This window comes from Dicentrarchus labrax, unplaced genomic scaffold, assembly GCF_905237075.1.
Source record: "Dicentrarchus labrax unplaced genomic scaffold, dlabrax2021, whole genome shotgun sequence".
Lineage (NCBI taxonomy): Eukaryota > Metazoa > Chordata > Actinopteri > Moronidae > Dicentrarchus > Dicentrarchus labrax.
This window is the reverse complement of record NW_026136708.1, coordinates 6779371-6788973: the sequence shown is the minus strand read 5'-3', so window position 1 is coordinate 6788973 and position 9603 is coordinate 6779371. Positions and strand designations below refer to the sequence as shown.

General features: G+C 42.2%; 1 protein-coding gene across 1 annotated transcript in view; it reads left to right on the top strand.

The window, feature by feature from the left end:
• Positions 1-9282, top strand: part of LOC127368649 (hormonally up-regulated neu tumor-associated kinase homolog) — a 13919-nt gene extending 4637 nt beyond the window's left edge. The window contains exons 4-12 of the mRNA XM_051409690.1: positions 1677-1732; positions 1884-2022; positions 2123-2250; positions 5515-5650; positions 6327-6504; positions 6687-6770; positions 7485-7782; positions 7865-8470; positions 8504-9282. Coding sequence (XP_051265650.1) covers positions 1677-1732; positions 1884-2022; positions 2123-2250; positions 5515-5650; positions 6327-6504; positions 6687-6770; positions 7485-7782; positions 7865-8470; positions 8504-8673 — 1795 coding nt within the window. The 3' untranslated portion in view covers positions 8674-9282. The remainder of the gene's footprint in view (positions 1-1676; positions 1733-1883; positions 2023-2122; positions 2251-5514; positions 5651-6326; positions 6505-6686; positions 6771-7484; positions 7783-7864; positions 8471-8503) is intronic.
• The last annotated feature ends 321 nt before the right edge of the window (positions 9283-9603 follow it).

Sequence of the window (9603 nt, the reverse complement as noted above, 5' to 3'; positions counted from 1 at the left end):
GCAAATGACCAAAACCATGCTTACTAGGCTACTGTAACAGTCAGCCAATCAGGAGCATGTGATTTAGAACGTTATTCTTACCTCGAGCTAATTGGCCCAATTAGAGATTTTGCAAAACAATTAAGTGAAAAATTAGGAAAGGCGCCCAAATGTTAGTCTCTAAATGTCACTGTCCAGTTTTGAGAGAGCGACAAACAGACCTGCACACAGTAGCTGTTTGTCAGTGGATGTTAAGGTCAGAGTTTGTAGATTCACACACACATGCACACACACAGACACACACACACAGAGTAGTTTGCAGGGCATTAACAGCTTACAGAGGAGGAAACGCTGCAAGAAAGGCAATATATGGCACAGTGCAGTGTGGGAGTTGAGAGTGTTATTTTAGTGGCATTTTAGTATGTGTAGGTGTTAGAGACCCAATACCCAATATACACACACACACACACACACACACACACACACACACACACACACACACACACACACACACACACACACATACACTAAAACCACACGCAATATGCACAGTGCTGGGCTTTGGTTTAAGACCTTGGCTCCTCTGAAGGTGGGAATGTGATTACCAGGCAATGACCTCATCATCCTGCGCCGGCGCCATGATTCACACATCATCACAACATCATGGACTTCCTCTCTAATGAAGTCCCTCAACGACGTTGCTCTCAAGCCTTCAATAGCACCTCTCCCTGTCACACACATACGCCCTCGTCCTCACACACATGCATACGCTCACACACTCTCCACCACAGTCCCACACAGAGATGATTAAACTGGAAATAAATGGAAAATTTGCACTTAAATGCACCTCATGCCACCCACATCCAGTAGGTTTACCGCATACATTTTCTCCTTTATGACAATGTCTGCTCTCGCTCTCTCTTGCTCTTTTTCCCTCTTTCTTCCCTCCATCTGTCTTTGAACTTTTCTTGGGTTGTGTGAGCAGTGTTCTCTGGATTTTTGGGACCCGGAGTGTCTGTTGGTTAGATGAAGGCAGATGAAAGGAACATGGCTGATTCCCAGGCTATAGTTTATAGGGGATCTCTCTCTCCTAACCGCAGATTTTCATTTAGGTCGGTAGTTTTAGAGCAGGGCCGTGTGGTTGGTGGTGAGGCTGGGGTACTTTCAGGGGAGTCAGGCAACTTTTCCAGGTGAACACAGAGATACTACTTTGGTGGAGAAGAGTGTAGAAGAGCTTCACTTCACTCTGACAGTGTCCGTTTGATGTGAAAATCATGACGGGTGCAGGTTTTCAAAGGAGTTCAAAACTAAAAAATCTCCCTAATTACTCCCAAACTAAATGTTCATCCAGAAATATTGCAAATAAAACTATTTTTCACCAGTGTTTTTAAAGCTTGAGCTCTTACCAAACCAAAATTTAGCTTTGGTTTTCCTTTACTTCTGTGGGTCCAGTCTGGTCCCATCTCATCTGGTTGTCCATAAATACACACAAAAAGCTTAGTAAGGCCAAACTCATATTGCAAGAGATCTAAAATTGACAAACCAGCATAGTGTCTGTCAAGTAAATTGCTCTTCTGCAAGGAAAAAAATCACTTTAGAAATTCCTGTAGGATTAAAGACAGAGCTCATGAAAATACTACAACGTACCACATTGTTCCTTTATGTAACAGGTCTCTCTCTTTTCTTTTCTTTTGTAGAGATTTAAAGATTGAAAACTTCCTGCTGGACGAACATAATAACATAAAGATTGTGGGTATGTTGACATTCCTGATTTTTCCAGTGACATCTGACTGGCAGCTTACCGATGCAAAATGGTGGACAGATCAGTATGACAGAACCTGTCTTAGCGATCTAGTCCATCTGCACATGTGTGCACACTGTTAAAATGATGATGTTTCACACAGACTTTGGCCTGAGTAACATTCTGAAGGCTGAATCTTTGTCTCTGGAGCTCCTCAACACCCAGTGTGGAAGTCCTGCCTACGCAGCACCTGAGCTGCTCGCTCACAGGAAGTATGGACCCAAAGTGGACGTCTGGTCGGTGTAAGTGTCCGTCAACGAGGCCTGAAAGGTTTGCATTTGTATGCATCTTGTAAATGTGTTAATGCCTCTTCATGTTTTGCTTGTTTGTATGTGCGTGCAGAGGTGTGAGTATGTTTGCCATGCTGACAGGGACTCTGCCCTTCACTGTTGAGCCTTTCAACATCAAACACCTGCACCAAAAGATGGTCAACGGAGAGATCAGCAGCATCCCCAGTGACGTCAGCAAAGGTAACTCCACGTTTCACCCGTGTCTCTAAGTGGCTTCTTTGGTGAAAAAATAACTGCGTTGACATTTTTTTTGGCACAAATTTACAGTTCAACAGTAAATTTGCTTCGGCAATATGTCGTTTGTGCTCTTAGTGTACAGTCCCTGACAAAAGTCTTGTCGCTTGGGTACCAGTTGACCTTAAGTGCCCCTCAAATATATGTCTAATCAATTTTTTTTACAAGAAATGGCTAATTTCAATCCCAACAGCTTTTGAAATAATGTTTTGGTGCCAAACGAAACTGCTGAAAAGCATTCTAACGTTCACAGCTTGGTAAAGCCCACTGAGTCAATTTTTGCAAAGACAAAAGTCTTGTCGCCTTGTCATATGATGCACCCAATCCTAGATTACAGCCTCACCTGTGATCAATAATTGATCAATCAATTAGTGGGTGTGTATAAAAAGAACCCCAGCACACCAGACCTTCACATCAACTGCAACTTGACCTCTGACAACATGCCTAAGATTCACCCTGAGACCAAAGCGTTGATTATCAAGAGGCTGAAGACCAGTTCCACTGCTGAGGTGGCTGACAGTTTGTAGAAGAAGAAATTTCTCAGCAGGATGGTGCTCCATCGCATACTTCCATCTCTACATCAAAGTTACTCAAGGCGAAGAAGATCAAGGTGCTCTAGGACTGGCCAGCCCAGTCACCAGACATGAACATCATTGAGCATGTCTGGGGTAGAATGAAACCAAAGAATCTTGATGAACTCTGGGAGGCATGTAAGACTGCTTTCTTTGCTATTCCTGATGACTTCATCAATAAATTGTATGAATCATTGTCGAACCGCATGGATGCAGTCCTTCAAGCTCATGGAAGTCATACAAGAATTTAAATATGGATCTCACAGCACCACTACTTAATTCACTGATGTTATGCAATATATTTTTGTATTTGAAGTAAATTATTTGTTCAATTTTCACATTACTCTCTGTAGGCGACAAAACTTTTGTCTTGCCAAAATCTGACCTTTCTGTGTTCATTAAATGATCAATCTTTCTTCAGTGAAGCAAATTTATTTTAGTATATTAAACATAATTTGGGAGGGTTTTAGCTTTCATATGAGCCACTTCTAAAACCAATGGATTAATTAAAAGTCAGGTTATAAGCTGTTGTTTCTTCAAAATGGATAAGTGACAAGACTTTTGTCAGGGACTGTAGATGGAAAATAAGAGAATAAAGAGAATAAAGGCATGACATGAAACAAAATAAAACCACAGATAAGTACAGATAAGTAACGAGAAATTAGAGCGAATGTGACAGAGAATTGAAGGAAAAATGTTTAACTTCTTTCATATTTCTTCCACTTGTTTTGTATGAAGCACACAGCAGCTTTACTGTCTCCGTTTCTCTCTTCTTTATTTTGGTCTCTCTCACACACACAGTCGCTCCATTACACTCTGTCATGGCGCCATGTCACCACAAACAAACATAGCTCCTGTTACTGTGGGTAAAACCAGAACAGCTCTGATGCTCTGAAACTGTGACAAGATCAGATTAGTGGCTGTATCGCTGCCACCGGCGGGCATCTGAGACATCCACATTAACTTTCAGGCTTCATTCTGCTGCTGAATAGGGTTGTTTTTTGAAAACTCTGCTTCAATTTTAGCAATCCCACTTTATATTTCATGTGCCGCAGTAATTCTTGTCAGAATAGCCAATTTTTTGTCTTTCTTTTGTTTGTTTTGCCATGGTTTTAGTGATGTTGTGTTTTTGTTTCAGTTAATTTGAACCTCACAAATGATTCTTCTCGTCCTTGTAGGATTTTTAATGTTATCCTCAGCACTGTTTTTTAGATTTTTGAACATTACAAAAGGAAATGAGTGTCTCCAGAGACTATCTACAGGGTTCTAGATTAAATTCAACAAATGGTGCATTTGATTCTATCAGTTACAAACTGACCTTGACTGAGACAAGCTGCTTTGGCTCTGCCATTGAAAGTGAGGCAACTGATAGTAGCAAACTAAGTAGAGCAGTGTTGGCTTATATCTCTGTGAAAGCTGCAGCCATCCTGTTCGTATCCATCTGCTCCTCTAGACCGTAGTGCTTATCAGGAATCCACATCTGGAGTCAAACTATCCACCCTACTTGGCTGTCACAGGGCAGCTCCGTGTCACAGGCTGACAGGCTGAATTGGTTGTCCTTAAGGGAGATCCAGCCTTAACTCCATGCTGTCGTCTCTGATACGGTTTCAGCTAAGTCACAAGTGATTGACATCAGTCCGGCAGTCTGGAGTATTTGTGCCACATCGGCTCTTTTAGTTCAGAACAAAACTTAGTTTGGTGGTCTGATCTTAAATTCAAGATCCACACAAAACACTGACCCATAACATGTTCTGGATAATGCAAGCCAGAGCCTTGCATGGCCATCAGTGTGTCGGTGAAAATGAGGCATTATGAAGCACTTTATTATGAGTACAGACCATTTACCTGTACAAATGTCCAAGCACATTTGAGTTTACTTCTTAAATACAGATGGTTGTTGACCATCAGTTGCTGAGCGTAGGATACCAACTGTTACTGTGTGGTCTTGCCTGATATTCATGTAGGACACCCAAGATGAACGCTGACCAACTATGCACAGATGAAGCTTTTTACGAAAGGGTTACTGATGACTGATTTAAACCTGCAATAACTGATAGCTGCTTGGGGGTATCAGAAGTAAGCTGTGAACACAACACTGACATATTGTCACCTTTTAAGTTAATGTGGCTTTTAAGTTAACTTCCAGCTGATGCAGGGAAACATTCATTTGGAGTCATGTTTCTTGCCACCTGGCAAATGTAAGTCACTCTCTTTTTCGCCCCGTTCCGGTCTCCACCAGCTCCTGAGGGAAATATTTGGCTCTTTACTTGCTAAATGATTCACAGTGTTCACTGGCAAGTTGTTAAGTTTGTTTGTTTGGTTCTCGGCATGTAAGCATACAGTGTTTTTTTGTTTTTTTTTCCAGAAAAGAATGACACTATGAGAACAGTGAGAGTGAACTAAAAGAGTAAAGGCCTGAAAACCAAAACAATTGGCTGAAAGATGGTAAAACTCTCTGTAGAGCTGAGGGGAGCTACAGTATTGGTTGATTATTTGTTGGGGGTCTGTCCCTATGAACAATTACAGAATTGTTTATTTTTTTAACTGCGCTACTACACTGTCTGTCTACACCAAACCAAATGCAGAATTTAAGATTATGCAAATTAGTTAAACAAATGTTACGGGGCTCCTGCTTCAGGTGCGGTGGCGTTTGTGTTGTCTCTCCTGGAGCCGGACCCAGATAAGAGACCCAGTATCAGAGCTGCGATGGAGGAGAGGTGGATCAATGAGGGATATGCCAAGAAACCACTACACACACTCTCTCATAAAAACAGGTAGAAATCTATTGTTTGACTACACTTTGACACATTGTCTATAGATTTTCCTTGTATTAAGATGTAATAAATTGACATACTTCATTCATTTATTTAATTTATTTATTCAGCAGAATTCAGCAATTTTATATAGGCTACTGTAAATACAGTCTCTATCATGTATTTTCTAATTACATCCCAACATAGGAAATATATGTATGTATACATTGCACTACATTAGTAAATGGATTATGTATGTTTGTACCATGAGAGCAAAGTGAGACACAGTGACTGTTCTCAGAGAAAGTTCTGCGGTAAACATTACAATGTGGGCAAAAGAACCAAGAAGGAAATCACTGCAAGTTTTTTGACAAAATGAAAATGTTTGTGGTCAGTAGGCTAACAACTTTGTATATTATAGCATGACTAAAAGGCTTTTATCACTTTATGCTGTGTGGAAATGCAATCATGTATGGCTCCTCCTGGCAACAATGCATTTTCTGAAATCCACATGAATGAAGCAAGAACCGTTCCAGCTCTGTTCTTCTCACAGTTGAAAATCGACAAACCAAAAATCCTTGATTTACTGGTCATTCCTTACCAAAAAATCCTTAATGATCCCGGAAATGTCTCTCTGCTTCACTCTTCACACTTTATCTTTGGAACTGTTTTCCCCCTCTCTCTTGTTATTTTGCAGGTTGTGTCCAGAGGATCTCAACTCGTCTGTGCTAGCATACATGACTGAGACGCTGGGCTACTCTCTCTCTGAAATCATTCACACACTCACCACCAACCGACCCTCTGCCATCATGGCCTCCTACCACCTGCTGCACAACAAGCTCAGCAGGAACCAGAAAGGAGCCAAGGCCAGCAAGGTTCGCACCTTATGCACACACACAGGGCCTGCACCTACTGAAATACTAGTAAACACAGCTTTTCTGATGCCAGTAACACACACATGTGGAACTGTGTAATGGTACCTTTAAAAATGACTAAATACAACCATTCTCATGTTCTGCTGTAAGGTTTTAACAGCTGAAATTAATTGATTTGGCAGAAGCTAGAGAGCAATGACTGGAGTCTTCCAAGCAAGAATACATGGCGAGAGAGGAATAACACTGACTCAAAGACTCAGCAACAGGTAATTTTTTAAGTATTCTATAAAAGCAAATAAAGGTGTTATTCTATATAGTTTTTGGTCAACAAATCCAATAATAGACCACAAATATATATTCATTTCCTGAAACAACTGGGCACTGTAGTTTTTCACCAATGTTAATGCTGCATTTGTTGGGTACTGTTTTCAGCTGTGGATTAAAACACAAATTACTGGCAATACAGATACTCAGATATGGATATTTCCAGAGAAGTATAGTGTTTTCATATATAATTACAATGTCCTCATTATGGGAGAATAGTATGTTTATATATATATATTTTTTAAATGTTGCTGTGCAGGTTGACTATATGGATGGAATAAAATTACAGATCCATTGGAGATTAAACTTAATGTCAATCTTAATGTTGATACGGCACACTGATTGACAAGAAAATTTAAAAATGGCACTTCCCAAAAGGGTTGCAGATCCCTAGTCTATAGTCTTAGTATAGACTTAGTATAGTTAGTACTTATAGTACTTTACTTACGTGCACTCAACCAGATGCTGCAGCCTTGTTTGCTTGTGAAAATAATCCAACCAAGTGTGTATAAGAAGAGGAGGTGTTGTGGCTATATTAGAGAGTTAGGCAACTTACTATTTGAGGTGATATGAGATGACAACTGTCTTTTTACCCCTTTGTGCAAGCAGGAAACTTTCTTGGCACTCCTGACAAGTAATCACTGCTTGTTTTTTAGAATGAACCGACCAATGAAAAAAGCTCAAAGCAGTCCGGCAGGCCTCTAAGAGCCCAACAGACAACTGAGTGTCAGAACAACAGGAAGAGGCCCGAGGACCTGCACAGGAAGGACCACCGAGAGGACGCAGAGAACCGCTCCCCCTCTCCATCTCTACCCCAGCTTCCTCACTCTGCCTCCCCCTCCATACCCCCTCGCCTTCCCTCCCCCTCTCCTGCCCGTTTGTCTGCAGAGGATGGAGCCACTGATGAGGAGATCGCCATCACCTTGGACACCAGAGAGATGCTGTTCCCTGAAGGTAAGGATTTATAGCACACGCACACATCCACAGTACAGTGTGTGGCATACCATCCTGCATCTGTATGTTTTGTGTGTTCCAGTGTCTGCGTTCGGAGACAGAGAGCTCGTCCATCTTTCTCCTCCGAAAAGCTCTGCATCTCAACTCTGTGACTCTGCCCCTTGCCAAGTCCCCTTACCTACTGAGCCAATCAGAGACAGCAGCACGTCTAGACCGATCCGTCACACACACCTGCTCAGGACAACTCAATCAGACGGGGCAGCAGACGCTGGGTCAGACTGCTTCCATGACAACCACCACCAGGAGGACTACTCTCATCACCTGAGCATCAACGAGCGTCTGGAGAAGCTGCAGACATTTTATTCCTCAGAGAAAAACGGCATCTCTCCCAGGATGCTCCTGGAGGCCGACACACACACCACACACTCCGCAGACAGAGACCACCTGGGCACCATGGAGAGGACACAGACGTCCCCCTCTGCCCCACTGCCCCGCCTGCGCAACGTGGGGCTAAAAGATGGACGAGGCCGGAAGATGACATGGGTAGGGTTGACCCGACCCGGGCCCCCAGGACTACTGGTGAACGGGTCTAAACCTCCCGCATTCCCCTCGCAGAGACAACATACTTTGGTCATTAAGAGCCTCAGACAGGAGAGGGGCAAGAGAAGAGATCTGTCGACAGCCGGAGGTGGAGGTGGAGGAGGAGGAGGAGGAGGAGGAGGAGGAGAGAGAGGGACAGCAGGAGGAGGGATGAATGGAGCAAAGAGGAACTCAGTTCAGTTACGTTCATCTCTCCAGCGTCGGGTGGCGGACCTGAATCTGCCGCTGCTTCCTGCAGCCCTGCAGGGGAAGACAGAGAGGAAGAACCAGCTACACAGCATGGACTACTGATACATAGATGGGAAGAGACAATAAACAGACAGTGATAGAGGCCAGAAATAGCTGCAATTGCAGGATAAGATAAGAGAAGGAGGGTAGTGACATATTTGGAAAGCAGGTTAGCAATTAAGAAATACTGGCCTGTATTGAAATAGGGGCAACATTAAGGTGCATAAAAGTGGAGAAGAAGGATAATGGGTGGATGGTATGGAATACTGAATAGGGCAGCAGTTGAGAACTGGGCATAGACATTTTGAGGAACAGGTGTAAACGGCAGCTACAAAAAGATGCTAAGCTATATTCTTTACTTTTACTGTTCAGTTCATGTATTGTTCAACAGCAGGACTCCTCCCCAAACAAACAGCATACAGGATGCATCATATATATGCTGCAGTGCCAAAAATTCTAAAAACACTCAACAACGCTCATCAGTTTTAATGCGGTCTTCAGTAGCTAGGCTTTGGTCTAGCAGTTTACCATTTTCTTCACCATGTTAATCTCCACCCATCACAATGTGAAGTGCAGATTGCACACAAATGTCTATTTGTATTCACTGTTCTTAAATACATTTTTGTACTAACATTGAAAGTTAAAGTAAAAGCAAGTATCGATTCTACCCTTTTTGTTATGTGTCTGCGTGGCAAGTTTTTTTTGCAAAGCTATTGATTGACTTGTCTCTCAGCTTATTATGCTCAGTTATGATATCTTTACTTTAGCAAAATAAGGATTTTCTGCCTACAGAACAGTGACCAAATGGCTCGCTTCCATGTCACTGCACCTTTGTTTTATCACAATATAAAGTTAATTTCACACATCAACACAACACATCACAAAATAACGCACATTTCTGTAAATGTGCTAGTGGTAACCTGCATTATGAATGGACCTTCCTGTGTAACTGACATGTGGTGTACTGGAATGAGAAAAAAAATTATTCTACCA